We start from the raw sequence: 21933 nt of genomic DNA on the forward strand, positions 1-21933 counted from the left end.
GTCTGTCAGTTCCTGCTGGAAAAACAAATATACACTCATCCCTTGATTTCTGAAAACAAATTTTTGCTGTGATGAAATGTGCATTTTTGTACCATTTTCACAGTTAGGGAGAGATTTTCCTTATGACAAAAGCACCACCCTAACCTCCCAGAACAGAGGTCCTCGGTGTGTCTGCATTTCTTAAACCTTTTGTACATTTTACTTATGTTCTATTCTACAATATGAATATCATAACGATTAATTATCTAAAACAAAGAATGTTCTTATTTTGAAGATTCAGTGCTCTGTTAGGTTATAAATATGTCATGCTTGGTACATTTCTTGAAGCTTGGAGAGAATCAGAAGATTTTACTTGTAAAGTCATAATAATTTCAGTTGCAGTTTCCAAATGTTCTGTTTTTGAGGAAAGAATTACAGTAAGTAAATCTAAGGATGGAAATACAATATACAGTATGTGCACACATAAGGACCTTTGCAAATACATTCAAAATTAACATGCAAATTCCTACAAAAATGTTTGGAAGCCCAAAATCAACCACAATCTTAGCAATACACACACACACAATACACACAATACACACACAAATTCACACGCACACACATGTAGTAGGATCTTGTTGCTCTTAAGAAGAGGAATCTTCTCACGAGGAGGCCATACTGCTAAGAACCTGTGACCAGTTTACAAGAAACACCTATAATTTAATCCCCCATTAGGGGCTCCATGTGCTTGAGGGTGTTGCTTAACACACCGAACTTCAAAGCCTTGTTAAGGGAAATATCATATCTTAAAGGGATATAAGGGAAAGGTAATGTATATCACTTAACACAAAGTGTTTCGTGCAGCCTGCACCTGGGACCAGGTGAACTGAGCACTTATTTCAATCAAGTGATCAGCTGTTTTTCATCTCTTAATTTTTCAGTATACAGATTCTGCAGAGCCTGGATCGCGCGGAGGGAAAAGTGTGAAGTAGGAAGTAGAGAGATGAATGGAAGCTGGAAGCTGGAAGCTGGAAGCTGGAAGCTGGACTGGACCGGTTGAGCTTTTTTGCTTTAAATCAGTACAAACATACCCACATCGGCAAATGCACAAAGGAGAATGAATTAGGATAAACTGAGACGAAGCCTCATCATGCAGACTGAAGATTCAATTGAAATACAAGGTCTTAAAATGTAATATGACATAAAGATAGAGAAGAACTGAGGTTCCGAGGTGCTTGGGAGACACTGACCATGTGTCTGCAAGCACCTTTGTACATCAGAAACTGCAGGAGAAACAGTTTTCCATTCATTTCCTAACTGCTTATTCAATACAGGGTCGTGGAGGAGCTGGAGCCTATCCCAACAAGCAACGGGTGCAAGCCAGGATACGCTGTGAAGGGGATGACACAGAGACACTCACACCAGGGCCAATTTTTGAGAAGTTAATTACCCTACTAGCATGTCTTTGGACTCTGGGTAGAAACTGGAGCACCTGGATGAAACCCATCCAAACTCCACTCAGATAGCACCCAAGCGCCAGAGTTGAACTCAGGGCCTCAGCAATGCGAGGCAGCGATGCTAACCTCTGCACCACTGTGCTGTCCTTTCCATTTTTTATCTCTCTAAATTATGCACAGAATCATCCTGATTATTTTATATTTTGAGTCCTACAGCACCCAAGGCAGTATCAGCAACATCAACTGGATCACAACCCAAGTTCATGAGCTCCTGGAAAGCAACAGGGGGAGTGTAGCACAGCAACAGGAAGATAGGCCAGCAGACTCAAGCCCACCCATCCTTAGCCATGCTCAGCTGGTAGTGCACCACTATTTAGGGAATTCCAGTCCCCATTGGGTAATCACATAGCCCAGATTGGAACCAGCAAAGTCTAGACTATCTAGGTCTCCAAAATACAGGATGGTTGAGTTAATCAAAGGCCTCCCTTCTGCACTGTTCATTTTCCAAAGTTAATCAGAACTAAAAGAAAGCAGGCATTCAGAGGATACTTACGCCATAGAAATGACACTGAAATCCAGCCAATTCCATGGATCTCGGAGGAACGTGAACCCGTCTATACAGAATCCTCGAGCAAGGATTTTTACAATTGATTCGAAAGTATAAATACCAGTGAAGGTGTACCTGCAAAACAGGAGAAGAACCGGCATGGCCTATTTAGTGTCAGGAAACAGGCAAGAGCACGACTGCATACTTAAATCACGCCTCCTCTCTAACCACACAGTCCACTGAACTGATAAACTGGAATTAATCTTAAGACTGCAAGAGAAATCCTGCTCAGTTTGCTCACAATGCATGCACTGGTGGATCTCTGAACTAACGGTCAAGCCTGAAGACTCCTTTACCCATAAGAGCTGCACCCAGATATGACCTGCACAGGCGGTCATTTGGGTTTTGTTATATGGCAGGGACAGGCAACTCCAGTCCAACTCCAGGACAACAGGATGCTATGGTCTGTATCCCACCTCTGATCTACATTACATATGTCAAGTAATTGGGCTACAAACCACTTGCTCATTGAAAGAATAACTACAGGACTCCTCCTCAAGTTCTGAAGCTTACCCAACCCTAATCTATAGTGACTGGAACCCACTGCAGTATTCTAGACCAGGGACAGGCAACCCCAGTCCTCCTGTGGCACAGACACTGCTTTTCATTTTGCCCCAGCTCATAATTAACCAAATTAAATAACTGGATAAGTGAAATCACCTCTTTGTTTAAAAGTTTTTTTTTATCAGATGCTAAATGAACTAAGTCCTAAGAAGTCTGGAGCTGCCTACCCTGCTCTAGAGTTGTCATCCTAGCACATCATATAGATTTAAAGCATGACTTCCCTGGGTCAAGTACCACTTGGTGATCAGGTACATTCGAACCTGGCACACTTGTCTTAGAATCATGCAAGGTATAAATGTGTTCCTAGGAAATGTTAAGGGCCATATAGCAAGTGTCTCCAGCACCTGTCCTGAAACATACCCATTCCCAGGGGGTTTTATACTGTAGATAACCACTTTAACTCTGTAACACACGTTAAGGTTATAAAACTTATAATACGATTTCCAAAGACAGGACAAACTAATAGTGATCCATTAAGCACAAAATGTGTTATAATAAGCCAGATAGTCTGGAACAAACTGAATACACTTCAATTCTCGAAAACCACAGTCCTGTCATTGCACATTTTACTTGTTTAAATGATCTTATAACCACTCACAAGTAGTTATAAGAATTAAAAAAATAAAAACTGGCCATTTATAAACAGGCAATTTAGGTAACTGAATTTCAAAAACAGGCAATTTAGGGCGAAACATAAAACATACTGAACTGGAACCCTCCAGGACCAGGACTGGAGAACACAGATATACGGCACACATTTTGTGCCAGCCCTGAGAAACCAGAACGTATGTAAAAGGTAAGCATGCTCTGATGTGAAGACATACTTACTCTACTTGTTTCGACCATTCTGGAGGATTGCTAAAAGTCATGAATACACAGTTGGTCAAAATTGTACACATAATGATCATGCTGAATACTGTAAGGAAAAGTCGGTTAAGGAAGCTTTTAGGACTTGACTGGCAAAACAGAAGACACTCCCTCCCCTTTCCTTTCGAAAATCAGAGAAAAGCAAGAAAAGCAAGAAATTCTAACTTCCAAATACCTTATGAAGGTAAGTAAACTAAAAAAATCTTACACCCCATTGCAGATTTAAATTTCCTATTCCTACCGTTAATCCTCAAGACTTTTGTGCTTTTGAACTACAAATGGGACACCCACAGTTCTTCAGTCCTCCCATCTTGCCTCCTGCTCAAACAAATGATTTATTGCAGAAGTACAGTTGTTGTCAGCTGGTACCATGATCCCAGAGCCTTGAAGTCTCCTTTTTAGCCACAGTCACTAAAACACAATTCATGCTAAAGGACGTTTCTCACACCAGCCAAGCCAACATTATCATCGTCTTTTAGAGTGGACTAAGAAGTAAGTTCATTAACTGGGGCTTTTACAAAAAAGGCTAAAGATAAACTGCCATCTAAAATACAGCTAAAGACTAAAGTAAAAACACATCAGGGAGGATATAATCTGTAATAAAAACATATGTCAGGCACTACGTACTTTGTTATAATTAATTATAATTATTACTTTTGATCAGAAAATCAGCTTCCAAAGATCTATTAAAAACAATATCAAGAGAGCATAAAATGAAAACTGTCTCCAGACAATTTTATAATAATGACGATATTGTATGAATCTCTCAATCCAGCATTGGGAATCTCTATCAGGCAGTTGCAAGGTTACAGTTTTAAAAGGAGGAAGCTTGGCATATTCACCAGATTGATTTCAGCAAAGTTTATGAAGTAGTGGTATCCGACTCATCCCATCTGAAATTTGTGCGCTAAAGTGTGGGGACAGATAGAACTGCTCCCACTGTGCCGTACTCCTTACACATCCAGATTAGGACCCTCCTTGGTAACTGCAGCTGCTTCCAGGAGCTATGCATTTCCACAGAAGAGGCTCTGTAATTAACCTCTCCTGCTGTCCCCAAAATCCCAGTGCACTGACTTATGGCCGATTGGTTTCCTTGAGGCCAAGATGGGCATTTTATCCAAATTCCCTTATTGTCTAATCATGGGTGCCCAATACTGCTTCTGTCTGCTGGCTTTCATTTCAGCTCAGCTCTTAACCAGCTAAATGAGGTCGTTACTGGCTTAACGAACCCACTGAGGAGCTCTTTGAGTGCTGCTGCTTTAAAGAGGCCAAGAAAACCTGCACACAATGGACCTCCAGACCAGATGTGAGCAGCCCTGGTCTAATTGAGCATAACGTTAAGTGCATCATTAGTGTCACTAATTTAATATAATGCAAGGATTTGATGCATATAATAAAACTAGATATATACTGCATGTATATCTCAGAAATGGGCAACTCCAGTTTTCAATGGTCACGTGGTCTTCAGTTTTTAATTCTACCTCAGATCTTATCTACTTATTCAGATAATCGGCTTAAAAAGTCAGATCACTACTGTTTGATTACAAAAAGAGAAGCACCTGTACAGCCTGCAGTTCAGTTCTCCAGGCCCTCAAAGACTGGAGCTGCCCATCTCTTTTGGTGTAGATTATTACACATTGCATGATTTTGTAGTCTTGATGAGAGACAAGTTAAGGACTGTTGAACTGTGGGCTACCCATGCAAAAACACAAATATCCTACCAGACAGAAGCACTTAAATGCTTGAGGTCATTCATTAGCTCATCACACAGGATTCTTAGGCTATCATCTTCATCACTAGTCAGTCATACTGCTCTTATTAATGCTGCTCTTGAAATGGAACATCTCTTCGAGGATCACATAAGATATCAACTGTATTAAAAAGAACAATCCCCCCCCCCAAAAAAAACAAATTGTACCCCAGAACTGTTTACAGTTTGATGCATTTGAGTGTTTCTTAGAGCTGTCTTCTTACAACATGTCCTGCACATCACCAAAATTACCAAATCCTACACTAGGGAATGGCAACCCTGGTCCCGGATGGTCAGCGTCTCTACAGGTTTACATTTCAACTCAGCTCTTAATGAGCTCCATCAGCTTATTGGATCAATCGTACCAGTTGAACAGTTTCTCCCAGCTCTTTAGATGCTACTGCTTTGAAGAGACTCTGAAAACTTGTAGACAACTGACCGGCCCTCCAGAACCAGGACTGGACACCCCTGTGTTGGATTTGATGTCGTCAAGGACAGGTGGCAAGGAGACAGACAGCTCTAAAAACACAATGCAAATATATCATACTGCGAACACTATTGCAACAAAAGGAAATTTGAGAAGGACCTAAACTAATTCATCTTCCGGTCTTCTGCACCATTTGAAAGGATATGAATGTATCAAAATTTTAATAGCTATTCGCCTAAGTAGATTAAAAGGACTTATACAGTACAAGGCAGGCGTGGCACTAAAGCGGAAGATTGTTTTCCCTTTGTTTATCACTATAAACGTCTGTGGAGAGAGAGAAAGAGAGAGAGGGGTTAAACAGAATTGCAGAAGCAGCAATTCAGAGCGCAACACGTACTTAAATTCTCATGCATGCCACTTTTTGCATCAGGGGGAAAAATTAGAGAAAATTAAAAATGGAAACAGCAGGTATACAGGGCTGGGAAACGTACCAGTCAGATGAGGAGGCTTTGTGATCATATGTGTGTTCTGCACTGTCTCAGGCCTTATGTGGCATCCAGTGCTCGCAGTACACAGGTGGCACGCCTGTCATCTTATCATGCAGAACATTTTCTTTTGGGTTTGTGCACACATGATTCAATTACAAGACAAAACAGGATACAGACAATTGCAGACGTAAGCTTTGGAAGCCTGTAGGGGTAAATTCAATGACTAGATTACAAGAGTTATTGCTCATTGCTAGAATGAGTGTTTTGTAATTGAGATCACTGGGATTGAGTTCACAAGACATCATTAGACCAAATGATGCTCTCCAACTTCATCTCAGACAGGGGACCAATACCTTCTGCAGCCGGGATGTTAAAATGGCTTTTTTATCTTTACTGATTGCCATGGGAAACGGTTTGGGAAAATGAAGATGGTCTTTGGGGAGAAGGGGGGGAGTGCTGGTTTCAGGCCGTGTGCATGGGGCGATGCAAAAGCCAGCCACAGTCCACAGGAGGAGAGGATCCTGTAAGGCTGAGAGCAGAAACTGGTGTTGAAAATGCAAGAACGCAGGGAAGCTTCTTTGCTATTTTACGTGTCTTCCACTCTGCCCACCTCGCGCCAGCGACCAGACCAGAGCTGCAGGAAACACTGACTCTGCAGCGGGCGGTGCTTTCCAGGAGTGGGCTGGGAACACCGACTGAGAAGATTAATGCTTTTTTACTGAAGCACAGCTTCAAGGCCATTTAGCCTAATTTACAAAGTTTGGGGGGAAGTGAAAGAAAAACTATTCGAGAGGAAGGCATAACATTTTCAGAACTGAATTTGACAAACAGGAAATTAAACAAATGCAGAACTCCTTTCAGTTCTACAGTGACTTTTACATGACTGCAGAACCGGAGGGCCCTGTCAGATTGCCCACAGACAAGGAAACACACACGCTCTCCTCTGGCAATCTTGTGGAACGCCAAGGAAAAGCAACTCAAATGCATGAATTTGTGTTTCCTGCAGCTCTGCCCATGAAGTCAAGCATGGACCCTGATGTTTCATCTCCAGCATAAATTCCCCAATGTCCCATCCCGGTGAGGGCACACCATCTAAAAACAAGGTCTTGAAGGCTACAAGGAAAAGTATCGCTGCAGGGACGCTAACCAATTGTGCACATGGCTTTAGAAAAGCATCCGTAAGCGGGCACCTGTGTGCTCCAGGCGGCACAGCGATGATGTCATTCCCAGTGCAGTCTTCCCAGGCAATCTTGGCTGTAAATATCTGTTATTTAATCCAAACCATAAGACAACAGCATGGAATTCCCTAACAGTACACCAACAGAGAAATGAAAAATGAGCACAAAAATCTGTTACCAAGCAGCTTTTAGAAAGTGGCAGCTCTGGGGCTGTCTCTGTGAAAGTCTCTGCTTGAGACAGCCAAGACTGCTTTGGCTCACCCCCCGAGTCCTAACGCCTTGAGTTAACCCTCTGTGTCCCCCAGCCAGTCCTCCAGTTACACTGAGGTATCTGGGCCTCAATCCAGCTGAGATTTCAGAAAGTGAATGACCCAGTCACACTTCTGTCTTTTCACATTACATTAAGGTGTTAAACAGTTATGCATTTTAAGCAAAAAAGCTGTATAGATCATTTTAAAATCACCACCTGTTTTAAAATCTGAAAACATTTTATGAAGTAAGATTACTGTGGGGGTGATTGGGGTTCTTTCCAGCCACTCCCCAGTCCCCCTCTCATCCCCAGAGATCATTCTCTGGAAAACAAGGGAGGGAGAAGTGAAAGGTCTCGGCCCTGAAATGCAGAACTGCAGGGGCACGCGAGGGTCAGGCTTATCCAGCTTTTTAATAAAAGACTGAAATTCATTTGGAGCTGATGAGTTGGCAGATGATTTAGTGGATCGAGGATTTCCAATCATCCTTTTTTCTTTTCCGTTTCACGGCAAAACTCTTAAAAAATCACCACAGTGTGCCGGAGGAAGGCGCACAGCTCCAGAGGCACAGGCCTGAGCCAACGGACAGGGAAGAGAGACGGGGTCCCAGCCGAATTCCGCTTCCAGACGTTCATTTTTCTACTGTCGACTGAGCTCGTCCTCCGTCCGACCTTCAGCGAGCATCCCGCAGCCGGCTGGCGCAGGGAGATCTCACGCGCAGACAAGCACCTCCTGGGCGTGTTAAACCCCCCCGGGGACATGTGGCAAGATTGATGATAATTCCTCATACAAGTGCTTGTAAAAAATGTATTCTAGACCTGAATTAATTTCCTGAGACGTTTCTTTTGCAACATAAGTTGGAGCTTGGAGAATTGGAAAATACGCTTTTGTTTTTAAATACAGTTTTGTAAAAAGCATAACAACTTCCAAAGGCTGCATGTTCCTCTCCTTTGGTACTACCTGAGAGCCTGGGGGAAGCTGGGGGCCCGGCTCTCTCTAGGACAGGTGGCATGAACCCCGCTGTTCCTGCAGCTTCAGCACCCCCAATTCTGAGCCGTGGGTTAACGCCTCCCAGTTCATTCACTGACAAATGGCTGCTGCGCATCACAGCACTTAATCAGCTGCTGCAGCCGGCCACAGAAACAGACTGCTGATTGAATGGGATTGAGGGGGGCAGTCCCCACCGCCTCACTTCAATGTTGGGGATCCCCACAGCTCACACACAACATCATGCCCTTTAATGATAACCCCCGCAGAAGCCTGCAGCAGATCCAGAACCGCAACCCGCACAGGAGAAAGTCAGACAGAGGAGGCAGCTGTCTGGGAGCCGTTAAACAGGAATGTGCAATGAAGGAGTAATACGTCTGGCTCTTAAGAGACTGCACATTTGTGTATAAAACACAACCAGGCTCGTGTATAATGACCCACAGACAAACAGTCACAGACGACAGGAGGCCCTTCAGTCCTTCTGAACAATAACAGCTCTCTATTGATCTGAGGATCTCATCCAGCCATTTCTTGAAAGAAACCAGGGTATGAGCTTCAACAACATGGCTGGGCAGTCTCGATGAGCTATGCCATCAAAAACAGCCCCTGGACACACTGTCCTCACAGCCAGGCTGGGAAAACAATGGCACAGGGGTCAGCCAGGCTCTGGAAGAAGCAGAGGTATCTCCTGTCTGTTGCTGCTCTGTCCCAGGGCCTCCTAAGCACAGATATGCCCACTTCTCTCTGTTTCTACCCATTGTATGTCCTGTGTTTTTTTAATAAGATTGGGTCAAAAACTGCTCTTATCAGAGAGGAGGCCACTCGGCCCATCTGGCCCATTTGGAGTTAGCAGCGAATTGATCTGGGGTTCTCAACCTGCCGCTTCTTTAAATTTTCAGCTTCATCAACATGGCTGGACAGACTGTGCCACACTGTTTGGGTAAAAAAGTGCCTCCTGTTCTCCGTATTATTGACATTCCATGCAGCTTCCAGCTGGGTCCTCAACGCCAGTGGAGCACAGCTCTAGGCCTGTTTTCAGTTTAACACCAGTATTACAGAAAGTGCAACAGTCAGAGAATATTTTCATTAGGCAAATCACAAGCACAAAGAGCCCCATACTTGGCCACTGGCACTAAACAGAATGCTGTAAGGTACTGTAGTATAATACAAAGCCAAATAAATCTGTTTATTTTCTGAACAGATTAACTCCAGGTTATGATACAGCCGTATAGTGTAGCTAAACCTCTTGGCTCAGCCTTAGACAGGAACCAACAAGCCTACAAATTCACACCCCCACATAGGTGTGTAACCAAGGTCAAATAAACAAGCGCTAGGGTTTCCCTCTTCGTCAGTCAATGCCTGAGTAAGTGAGACATCACATAAAATAGTCTGTCAGGACAGAGGCCACCTGTGTCAGCTGAAAGACACCACTTTTAATAAAACCAAAGCAAATCTCTATAGTTTTAGAACATCTTTTCCTAAAACATACTAACAAAAAGCACCCAGCAGGGAGATTGTGCCCTCAAAAAATGGATTTCCAGGACCGTGTCCATTGGATGAATCCGATTCTGAACCGGAAATGGATTGGAAACAACATTCTGATCGTACGACTGCAGCCCTTAGGTTTCCCCTGGCAGCCTGTTAGGTAAGAGCTGTGTTCCAGGACTCGCGATGTCCTGTAGGGTCTCCCCCCTTCCCTTCCCTCTCTCTCCGAGCTCCCCTGCTCGAGTGCCTAGCTGGCAGGCGGCTCCGGGCCTGAGTTTGGATTTCACAGATCAATAATGACAATTGTCCTGCTATGCGTGTGCGCTGGAGGAGGAAGGATGCTTGTGCACTATTACAATCCAGGTGGAGAAGGAGAACAGTGTCATCAGCGTGGTGATCACAACGCTCTAGCGCCCCATCGCTGACACTCTCTTTTCCACTTCCCACACTCCGGACTCAAAGCCTCACTGGTCAGCAATCAAGCATGTGCTATGTGCATGACTTTTATCTGATTATCATCTCTCTAGGAATGTGTTAAATGCTGAACTGGTTCAGTTAATCAATCAGTTTTTTTATTTACTCTAGCCCCCTTCACCACAGTTTGCCACAGAGAGCTTTACAGGTTTGTACCGCAGGTAACAATGTTACAGCTGACCAGGCTCAACAGAAGCTAAACAAGACAAGAATAACTCTCCTCCACACAGATCCGAAGCTACTGATGAGTTGGAGACCCAGAAATACTGCTGGACTGCTGCGCTCGCTCAGTGCAACGCCATTTTAAAGATTTGAGCTTGAATCATGAATCGTTTAGTTAATTCTTGTCCTTAGGTGAAGATTCACTTTGGGAAATTGGGATCTAACCGAACTACTCTAAGGCACGGTTACTAATGAATGTGATAGAGGGACAAATATATTAGAGCTCATTTGGTGTAGCTCTCCCAGCAGAGAAGAGGGTAGCCTGACTGTAAGGGGTCTCCCAACCTCACTTCCACAAGGGAGCAGATGGGGTGTGACTGAAATGCGCAAAGAGACAGGAGGCGAGATGCATATGTACATAAGAGAGCAGAAGTAGGCGAGACTAGGACCTAACCTTCCTCACAAACTTGTTACAAACTCCATTAGTGAAAACTGTATTTTTACTCAACAGAAATAGTTTCAAAACATTGTGTTGGACAGGGTATCTGCCTAAAGGGGCAAAAAACATTTATCTCAAATTGGCAAAAGAGAGAGAGAGAAAAGGGGACTGCTTGCATGTGTAAGCAGATAACCTCATACTTGTTTAAATAAAACATGGCAATTTGCATAAATGTTTAATGAGATCCACATGCATTTGCCAGAGTGATATGGTGCTCTTACGAGGTGGTGCTGCATTAACCCCTGGTTAGGACTGAGAAGCTGCTCGCTGCTGCAACTCCAGGAACCCTGGGGGGCAGAAGGACAATATGTTCACAAAGGGTTCTAATGTTGAAAATGGTCACTGGAAAGAACAAGACCAGGAGGCACTTCCTTATGCAAAGGACCCTGGGAGTACGCCCAGCCTATATTGTATCCTGGCTTCTTTCGAGACGCAGCTAGTTGAGAACTCCAACTCAGTTAAGTACTGAGGCACATGACATAGAATGGAGAGAAACAGTGAGCAACTGGCTTTTTTCCTGAAAGAGAAAAGCAAAGGAGAGGGGGCACTACTGCTTCTGCCACAGCCTGGCTAACCTCTGCTCCGTAGTTCCTCCAACCTGGCACTGAGGACAGTTTTGATGAAATAGCTCATTGAGATGGGGGAGCTTATGGATCAGGCCACAGACAAGGACACATCACACAGATTTGTACCTCAAGGGGCTCAGCTCCCCTCCTGTTTTATAGCATGGTTCAGGGGCCCACACAACACACATCTGTTTTTCAAAAGTACAGGAGATTTTGTGGCTTTGTTTTTAAAGAAGCTATAACAAACCAGCTTCCAAATACATCAGACTTCTACAAAATAAACAGGAGCTTCTGGAAGGGTGGCTACCTCCACCCCAGAACTACTACTACCCATACTACACCCACCTCTTTGTCCTCTGTTCCACCAGCTACAGTACTACTCCTCTTACTGTGACTCCAAACTTCATCTATACTTGCAAACTGTTCCCCAGAAGTATTCACACCCTCGCATACAAAACTAAAGCCAATAATAAGCCCCATGTGAAAATGAACACACACTAAATGCCCAATTATACCATCACTGACTACAGGTCAAACTATTTGCTGTGGGGAACTACAAGCCTTTGATGCTACACGACCTCTAGTGGGCAGTCCTGGTATTACAACCCTTCAATGGGGTTGCGTGCCACAAACTCCATGTTTTGTGGATCTCCCGGCTAAGAGCTTTGTTTTGTTTCAAATGAGCTTTATTTTTTTAAGTATGTTTCTGGAACTTCCTCTGGATTGTGTCTGTCTGCCTGCTAACACCTCTAGCCTCCCTGTCCGCTCACCTGCTCTGCGTGCACTTGGGTTTTCTTACTGCCCTGCAATGCTGCTTTCACTCAGGTTCAAGCAGTGCCGTTACAATTAAAAAACTAAAAAACACCAGATTCCAGATGCCAGGTGTTCCACATGCAGAGTTCCAATACTCACACAGAGCTGTAACACACAGTGATATATAAACCAGGGCTACTCAGCTTGAGGCCCTTCCAATTCTTGCTTTACTTTGATCTAACCAGCTCCTTCATTGATACATTGATCCTGATGATTACCAATTAAATAATTAAAGAGCTGGCTGTGGCAAAATTGTGCAATGGAGTGAATTAGATGATTCACTGGTTCAGTAGCCCTAAACGTCTTCTGTATATAAAGACATGCTTGCTGTGTGCAAGGAGGGACAGGGAAGATATTCTATGCACCAAAAAGGCAGAAATGTTTTCTTCAATTAGAAAGAAAACCACACGGATAGCTTTCTGAAGACTAACCTGTATTCTTGGCCCTGAACACTTACTGTTTTGTTGTGTAAATGTTGTTTGTGTAAACCGTGACACGAGCGTGTGAGAGCAAGAGTGTGAATATAATCAGTTTGCTCAGCGAGTTACATCCACCTATTTTCTAATGGCTTTTTCCAGTACAGGGTCACGGAGGAGCCAGAACCTATCACAGCAAGCAATGGGCGCAGGGCAGGGTACACCCTGGAAGAGACACCAGTCCATCACAGAAGACAACAGGGCACAAACACAACAGGGCCAATTTTCCCAGAAGCCAATTAACCCACCAGCATGTCTTTGGACTGTGGGAAGAAACCTGAGCACCCTCAGGAAAACCACAAAAATACGGGGAGAAGATACAAACTCCACACAGATAGAACCACGAGGATTGAACCCAGGGAGCTAGAGCTGCAAGGCAGCAATGCTATCCACTGCACCACTGTGCCGTCCAAAACACAAAGGTGAAACCTGAAATGTGCAATATTCTGCCAGGTCACAGGACCTGGTATTTTTGTGCAGTGTATTTGTCCACTGTGTAGAGAGCTGCACTGTGTCCACTGTGAGGCAATGTAGAGAGTGGTGTGGTCAGAGCCCAGGAGCAAATAGAACTGAATCCCAGCAGTGGCAGCTAGCGCTACACTCAACACAAGTGTGCATGGCATACAGCATGGCAGTCCACCTTTTATTGTATAATTTATGTGAAGTGCCTTGAGAATGCTCTGTACTGAAAAGCTACATACAAGAATAAAACTGATTGATTGACTGACTTCTTGTTTTACTAACACTGCTCCCTTGTGGACAATTAAAACAGTCATTTTTCAAAGAAGAATATTCTAAAGGGGCCCCAGTACTAAAGTTCAAAAACATTTTCAGACAGAGAGAAAATATGAGTTGTCCCAGTTAATCGAACAACCCGAGGAACGGAAAAGACTAGACAAAAAAGCCAGAGGAGGGGAGCGCGACTTCATGCCCACTGCAAGAGTGGTGGCCTGCAGAGTCCAAAGAGGTGTGCCCACCAGGTACAGTCACCCCTCAGTCCTGCACAGCCAGAGACCGACGTGCCAAAGAGATACGCGCTGGCTCCTGGCCATGTACCAGACCGTCAGCAGTGCCACAGCCATTTAACGAAAGGACTGGGGGTGCTGGGGGGAGGGCATTGGAGCCATCTGCTGCTATGTCATTCCCTCTCCCCCTTCCTGATCCTTATGATGAATGAGCAGAACAAGCAAGGGGAAACTGAACCAGCTGCTCATTTTGACACCTATCTAACACTGACCAATGCTGCCTCATTCTTACTCTTACAGGGGTTACTGATGGGCCTGCCAGTCCTGGACACTGGACAGGACTGGGTAGGGCTACAGCCAGCTCTACTACCTATAATACAGTATATCCCCCTTGTAGTACATTATACTGCACTTGCCCATTGGAGGCAGTTCCAGGCTAATGGCTCCAGGCAGTTAAAAATGTTCTGCTCGTTTCCCACTAGGGACATCAGAACTGCAACACTGCAGTTTTTTTTATTCATCCTTCCTCCTCTCTAACAAATGCATGACGGCCACAATCAGGTTTCACTGCTGGCGCAAGCTAGCTGAAAGAGAGAGATGAAGAGGGGGATCAGAGGGAGGAGCAGAGGAAGGCTGAGAAATGCTGATTGAACCTAAACAAAAGCAATCTCGCTGCTATGGGTCCCCCAGGAGCTGCAACGCTGCTTACAGAGGGAGAGCAAGGAAAGGTGGAGGTTGCATTGGGAAATACAGCGTTCCATCCTTTCTCCTGTCTTCCTGCATCCTCTCTCTGTCTGGTTTGCGTTTTGAACCCCGCTGGACACTGGAATGCAGAGCGACTGGCGGGTCTGTGGCGCAGCTCAGCCGCAGAGAAGCGGATCAGCCTTGTCCTAACAAGCCGGCAGGAAGAAAACCAGGACGGATTGCGTAACTCATCCGCTGCCCAGGGAGGCAGCGGGAGTGGGAGCTCGCCGGCACAGGTTGACTCAGACCTCAGTAGCCCCCCCATTGTATTTTGAACTGCTCTGTGAGAGGAGGGGGCTCTGGTCCGGGTTGGGGACTACGACACACCCACCAGCCAGGCGAGGCCAGCACTTCGTGTCCTGTGAGCAAGCAGAAAACAGCCCCCCCACCCAGCAGAGCTCCTCAAGGTCAAAACCTGACGTGAAAGTTAAAGCCTCCAGCAGGGAGGAGAAGTCTATCTCTGCAACCAGCAGAGGGTCCTGCAAGATTTTAAATGGTTTTGCCATTTTAAGGAAATCGGCAGTGCAAAATCCTGCTTTCACAAACTCCAGGACTCCAGGACTCCGGACAGCCTGACAGAAGGTGGTGGAGAACAGTAGAACAGTCACCTTTTTTCTAAGGGTCTATTTGATCTTCCTTGCCATACAGCACATCTTTACCCACGTACTCCTCGCAATGAAGCCATCCCTCCTTCCATATCCTGCCCAACGAGAAAACTCGTTGTCTTCTGGATCACCTCTATTGGCCTGCAATAGTATGATCCTCTCAATAACATGTGATCCAAACCACTGAACTCCCAATCATTTACATATTTGGACCTCTGCTCCAAACCTATGAAATGCCTTAATATGTACAATTAGCAAAAGTTAAAGGGCATCAAAGGGCACTGTACCAAAAATCAATTGCTTAGGCAAGTTGAAAGGGTTTTCTTATCCAATGCTAACAAACTAAAAGAAACAGCTGTGGCCATTTTCCAGGAATGAAAACAGATATTTTTTAACATGTAGCTTCAATCTAGGCCTGTTAGAGTACAAGACATTAAAACCCAGATGTAGCTTGCCAGGATTGCACGACAATTCAAACACAAACAGCCAAATACAAATCTGGAAACAACAAATAAATATTTGCATTTCTGCATACTGCCTGGGTGGACCCGTGTGCTCTGTAAATTTTGCAGAAATCAATCTGCAGTGCGAATCAAACAGCAACCATATTGCACTGCTAAGTCATGCATCGAGAGCAGATGATTGGATTTGTCACACATATGGCTCAGAAGGTGTCGGCTCTGGTGCCGGGCCGATATTCATTTTAACGAACAGGAGCACAAGACCTGTGGGAAGGACCTAAGCTTGGGGGCTTAATCTGATACAGCTGTGCCAGAATCCGCTGTCTGCTCGGGTACACACATGCGTTTTTAAACATCCAGAATTGTTGATAATTTTTGTTCTACCCACCCAGTTTGTAGCTTTCTCTCTCAGCTGCGATCCTGTGATCACACCCAGGGAAGAGTGAAGAAGTACAGGCGGACTCCTCCTCCCGGCTTACCTTCAGCGTGACATCGAGCCACTTGTCTTTTCACACTGCACAAGCAGCCCAGCCCGTACTGGTGAATTAGCGCCGATGAAAGTGAAAAAGCACCCAGGAGTCCGTAGGGGCCTCTGTATTGCTTAGAGTTGAGAGAGCCTGGTCAAATGTTCCCTCTACACTAGTGGCACTCAGCCAACTGTGCGCCACTGATTCAGAAATCCCAGTCACAGTGGGCTGGTGACGTGATTTAGATACAAACCCATTATCACCAGTAAAACACCTTTAACGGTTGAGCCACGAAGGAGCCCCCACTTTATTTAACAAACTGTCTAATTCACTCGGAAACAAAAGGTGCAGACGGATCTTGTAACAATCTTTTTAAAAACTCTTCACGCATGCAAATAGTTGTACTTCCTTACGTCCTAGCGTGGAAAGAGGTGACATGCTATCTTTTCATCGGCAGCCAAAGAGATTTTGTTTTCAGTTTAGCTATATTCCCCTGCTCCATTTTGGTACAAAACCTGAGCAGGCTGACAAGACACAGTCGACACTTTGACCCCTTAGGGGAGCATGAAATCAACTTGTTGATAAAAGTCAGGACAGGGCAAACACCTGGTAGATAACTCATAATCTAGACAAGTGCATGGTCTTGCATGAAGGCAGTAAAAATTAACTATACTTACAATTAGGGAAAAGCTCATCTAGAAGAGGATACTTAAGAAAAGGTGTTTGTGTTGACACATCACAAACTTCTTCTAGACAATGTAGAGAAGTTAAAAAAGGCAAACAAAATGGTAGGATATATAATAGAATTGAAAACTTAGGAATGTTGTGTTAAAAGTGTATTACACACTAGTGTGGCTTAGTTTAGAGCATTGTGTACAGTTTGGTCACCATATTAAAGAAAATATGTTACTGCTCTGGAATTAGTCCAGAGAAGAGCCACCAAATACATTCTGGGGCTTAAAGGGAGTGTCCCGCACTGACAGGGTGGAGAAGCTGAGTCTCTTTAGTCTGAAGGGAGTGTCCCACACTGACAGTCTGAGGGAACTGAGTCTCTTTAGTCTGAAGGGAGTGTTCCACACTGACAGGCTGGAGGAACTGAGTCTCTTTAGTCTAAAGGGCGTGTCCTGCACTGACAGGCTGGAGGAACCGAGTCTCTTTAGTCTGAAAGAAGGGCCCGAAACTGACAGGCTCAACTCAACTTCTTTAGTCTTGAACTGAGAGGACTACAAGGGCACTTGATACAAGGATAGAAATAATTGAGAGTCAACCCAGCGGATTTCTTCAATATCAACAGTGAAGTAAGAATCAGGGGACACATGTGGAAATTAAATGGAAGTGCCATTTAAAGCTGTAGGGAAGTAGGGAACAACCTATCCAATCCATGTTGTTAAAGTCAATATCCTGGTTTATTATAAGAAATGATTGGACGAGATCCTTGGATCAACTGACCACTTATGACCAAATGATCCAGAAGGGCGAAGTGATTCCTTGTCTGTAACCTTTGTCATGTTCTTTTGGGTCGGCCCCCCCACACACACTCAATGACGAGACCCTCTATCGAGGAGCTGGATGGATTACAGGCTGAGGCTGGGAGCAGAGCATATCAATTTTCCAGAAAGGCACCGTTCCTGCACGGCACAACGCAATTGGATCCAACGGCAAGACTAGACAAGAGCTGAGGTTTTCTCTGTGAAGGCTTGCATGCTCCGCTGCCCAAATAGGAAATGGAGGAAAGATGCTTCACGTATCCAGTCCACAAATGTACAGTATATTACACACATCAGAATTTTCCAGTGTCAAACTCACGTGAACAGGCCAGTTTTCCCTATAAAAGGGACTGAAAATCAAGTTATGTAAAAAAATCGCTGAGATATCAACAGTATAATCCTGTAAAGAATGTGGTGCACCTCATCCTTAACACTGATCTAGTCTTACTAAAGTGGAAACCACTCACTTTAAAACCCATTCACAGGAGCATTAAATCCAGTGTAACATGCATTTGATATACCTCTACAACATGGATGTCAAAAGTCAAGAATATAAAAGTAGACAAGACTCCCACTGCATAGCAGAAAGATCTGTTCCAGGTTTTGTTATTTCACACTTGTTTACATATGGATTACACTGACATAGACAGAAGGGGGAAGTTAATATTGATTTTTTTTATTGATCTTGAAAATTTGTATGAAATCAGCTCTGGAACACTGAAATGTGTTCAACTGCTCGGCACTGGAAGTCTGTCTCCCTTCACTGTAATAGAGATGCAATGTGGGACACCCATGCACTCACTGAGCATTGCCAACATAGCCCTGAGAAATGTCCCCCACTCCATTTTGTTTCACAGGACACCACTGTATGAACTAGTGAAACCTATATTCAAGCCTTTTTTCAAACCGTCATTTTTTTAAAATCAAGACCACAAAGGCCACAGAAAAAGAACAAGCATATGAATATGTGAAAATCCCAGTTTAATCTGGATTTTTGGATTTCCTTGGTTTTTGGATTTCATGGAATTCTGGGAATCTGCTGTCAGGATCTGCTCCTTGAGTAAGGCTCTGGGAAACGACTCTGCCATCGTAACCTGCCTTCACAGGCCCATCTTCCCTGCTCATCTCCCCTGCCTGGATTCTGCCCTACAGAGCCACATGGCCTTTTCCTTTAGCACAGGGGCCCCAGTCTGGCTCCACAGGAGCCCTGAGTCAGCAGTTTTTATAAGGAACCTTTACATCAGTTAGTTCAGGACGGAAAGCAAATGGCTTCCTCATAAAATGGCAGGCGATTTGTCAAATTACAGTTTTCCAGTACACATCTGAAAATAAACATCTTAGTTCTGATTGACTTTCACACGCTCCCAAAATTAAGATTTAGGGTGATCTGTAAGACTTAAGCACCTGGTGGAATCTCTCTCACCTGATTTGCTGTACAGTGGGGTTGCTGATGCATTAATTGCTGCTGTGTGTCTCCCAGGTGGGGATGCTCATTTATGTGCGTATAAATTATATAAAGTGTTTTGGGATCCTTCAGGATAAGCTCCAAATACTACTACTAATGGGGCTCTGCCAGACCATGAATTGAGATCCCTGCATTAGTAGGATTGTTGTAACTCTGTATCTTATCCATCCCCACCTACAGAACTCAAGGAATGGAGTTCGGTATCATTGCCTAGTTGCATAAGACAGCACAAAACTCCACTTAGTCTTCCTTTTCAATACCCCAGTACAAAACACCCCATCACACCCAGTGCTGTGACCCGGGCAAGCTTGAACAAGGCTCCTCCTACTGTTACCTTAACATGTAGATCATTACCAAGTGGGACTCAAGGCCGGGATTATTAGCTTCCCATCAAACAAGTGGATGTTAGAAGTGACCATAATTTGTAAAACCGATGAATAAAGTGCTGAATGGACAAATGAATTACTGGCTTCTGAAGTGGAAAAGCGGAGTCAAACCTCTAGATATGAGAAAAGGTTTCTGCCAGTTTCATACTTAAAACTGAAGGTATTTTATGCAGCTAGTTTCAGGGATTTAGGTAAACTAGCAATGCTGCTTATTCAGATAAGACCACAAAAATACAAATTCTCCATTTCCAACATAAGACATTCCTCCCCATGTTCTAGGCCAAGATCCCAAAACCCCACCTTGGATCAAAAGCGTTATCACGTGGCTAAAAATGGCACAACAATCCCTGCTACCTCTGGTCTCCGAGTTTAACTCAGGCCCTTTTACTGAACGAATTCTGTTTACCCACTCTATCGCACGGCCACTCATAATTAAAAGGAACCTGATTTAAAGATTTGAGCACTTCAGCATGAACGGTGATAGCAGTGCTGAATGCATGCTGCTCAGATCCAGTTTAGAGGCCACAAAATCATTTCCATTTCCATCCCTCCCCCCAACCAGTCTTCAATTAATTCCGGAGCATCTCCTCAGCTCACCACTTCCTCCAGGCACCTGCTCAGGGCGTAAGAAATTTCCCCCCGCACCTCACAGCCTGCAGCACTGCGGATCCCCCACGTGGGAGTGGTGCTCTGTTATCTACAACCCACCACATGTGTGGATCAATAAAGGAATGAACACACTGATAAAACCAATCCCTGGAATGCAACTCTCCGCCCCAGCAGCACAACCCATCAGGACAAGCCATGGGGACCCCCCCCACCCCCACATTCTTTCTTCAGGAAGGGGCGCAAACCAAGAGCTGACAGTGTGTCCCCTTCCTCCTCCTCCTCTCCTGTTTTCGGAGGTGTTATAGGTGGTGGTGTGGATTGGGGGCTGGGGGGGAAGGGTGGGGGGAAAGGGATAGGGGTTGTCTGCAGACTGAGAAGTCGGGGAACAGTGGATCAGTGAAAGGGGATAGGGGTACCAGGGTTAAGGAGGGGCGCACTCACTTTCTGATTCATATAATAAGGGTCCAAGTCCTCCAGTGGTACCGCCACCATACCCGAAGGAACATCACCGTAGATAAAGGGCAGGCTGCGGCCTGCCTCCAGGTCGCTGTTGGGGGAGGGCTTGTTCTCATCGTCGTCGTCACGGTGACTGCTGTCGGGCTTAGGAGGCTTTTTGGCCTTCTCCTCGGTGATGCGCTTCTCAATGTTAGCCAAAGATTCCGGGGTAAACTTGCGGAAGCTGTCAGGTCCTGGCGGTGCGAGAAGGTGTGCAGCCATGTTTTCATCCTGCAGCAACTTCCTCTTTAGTTAGGTACCATCCAGGACAGCCAGCTCTGCACGGGGGGGAGACAGGGGAGAGAGACACAGGGTCATCAGTCCTACAGGAAGAAGTATTTCGGCTCAGCTAACAATGTCATGATCGGACCCTTCACTGCACTAGCATATCATTAAACCCTAGCCCTTAACTTGTTTTCTGCTCATACAAAGGAAGAGAGGGATCCCTAGCGCTGGTCCTAAAGGTCCTGTACCATAAAACCACCAATTTTTAAAGATATGGAACATTTCCACTGTGATCAATTAAACAGGCAATTTCTTAATTTAAAAAACACACATTTTTTAGCACTAAAATCTAAGACCTCTTAGAGTTCTTATAATTGAACAGAGGATCTGACTGATTCATCAACAGCTTACAGGTGAGCCCAATCTTTAGATCCTGTCGAGCTCAGGACCAGTGCTGGGCTGTTCTTAATGTCAACTGAGCTACACAATTAAACTGAAAAATTGCTGTATTGAAACCTATGCAAGCTTTTGCTTCTGACTCAAAAGTTGGACATCTTAAATCTGCAATCAAAAGCAAGAGTTAAAAGGCAGCCTCACATCTGTTCAGGTACTGAAAAGAACTACCTGAAATTAATCCTGATACCAGGCTCATGAAGGATTCAGTTAAGAAACAGACCTCAGATGGAATCAATACCAGTGGGTCTGGGGGTCACCAGGACCAAGAGCCCTTGGGTGAGTTGATGGTACGCAGGACCATTAGGACAATTACATTTGGGAATGATTTCCCTGCCCTTGGTGCTCTTCTTCGAAACCAGAAACCTTAGTATCCAGAATCATCTACAGATCTCTTTATGATGGTTCAAAACCCAATTTCTCATGGAAGTATACTGCTGGTTCAAAGCAGAGCCCTGGCGTATGCACATATTGCCATCTTATCTGTCCCAAAGTCAGGTTCCAAGTGCTTGATATACTAATTATTAGGAGCAATACAGCACAG

At 44.7% G+C, this 21933-nt stretch overlaps 1 protein-coding gene across 8 annotated transcripts in view; it reads right to left on the reverse strand.

Moving 5' to 3' along the window:
- The window catches only part of LOC102698474 (sodium channel protein type 8 subunit alpha), a 98057-nt gene that overhangs the window by 61118 nt on the left and 15006 nt on the right, over nucleotides 1-21933 (reverse strand). For all 8 annotated transcript variants that reach the window (XM_069187081.1, XM_069187104.1, XM_069187079.1 and 5 more), the window contains 4 exons: nucleotides 20658-20989; nucleotides 5856-5975; nucleotides 3436-3524; nucleotides 1990-2118 (listed from right to left, as the gene is read on the reverse strand). In XM_069187081.1, the coding sequence (XP_069043182.1) occupies nucleotides 1990-2118; nucleotides 3436-3524; nucleotides 5856-5975; nucleotides 20658-20933 (614 nt within the window). In that variant the 5' untranslated portion in view covers nucleotides 20934-20989. The remainder of the gene's footprint in view (nucleotides 1-1989; nucleotides 2119-3435; nucleotides 3525-5855; nucleotides 5976-20657; nucleotides 20990-21933) is intronic.

This window comes from Lepisosteus oculatus, chromosome 1 (genome assembly GCF_040954835.1).
Source record: "Lepisosteus oculatus isolate fLepOcu1 chromosome 1, fLepOcu1.hap2, whole genome shotgun sequence".
Taxonomy (NCBI): domain Eukaryota; kingdom Metazoa; phylum Chordata; class Actinopteri; order Semionotiformes; family Lepisosteidae; genus Lepisosteus; species Lepisosteus oculatus.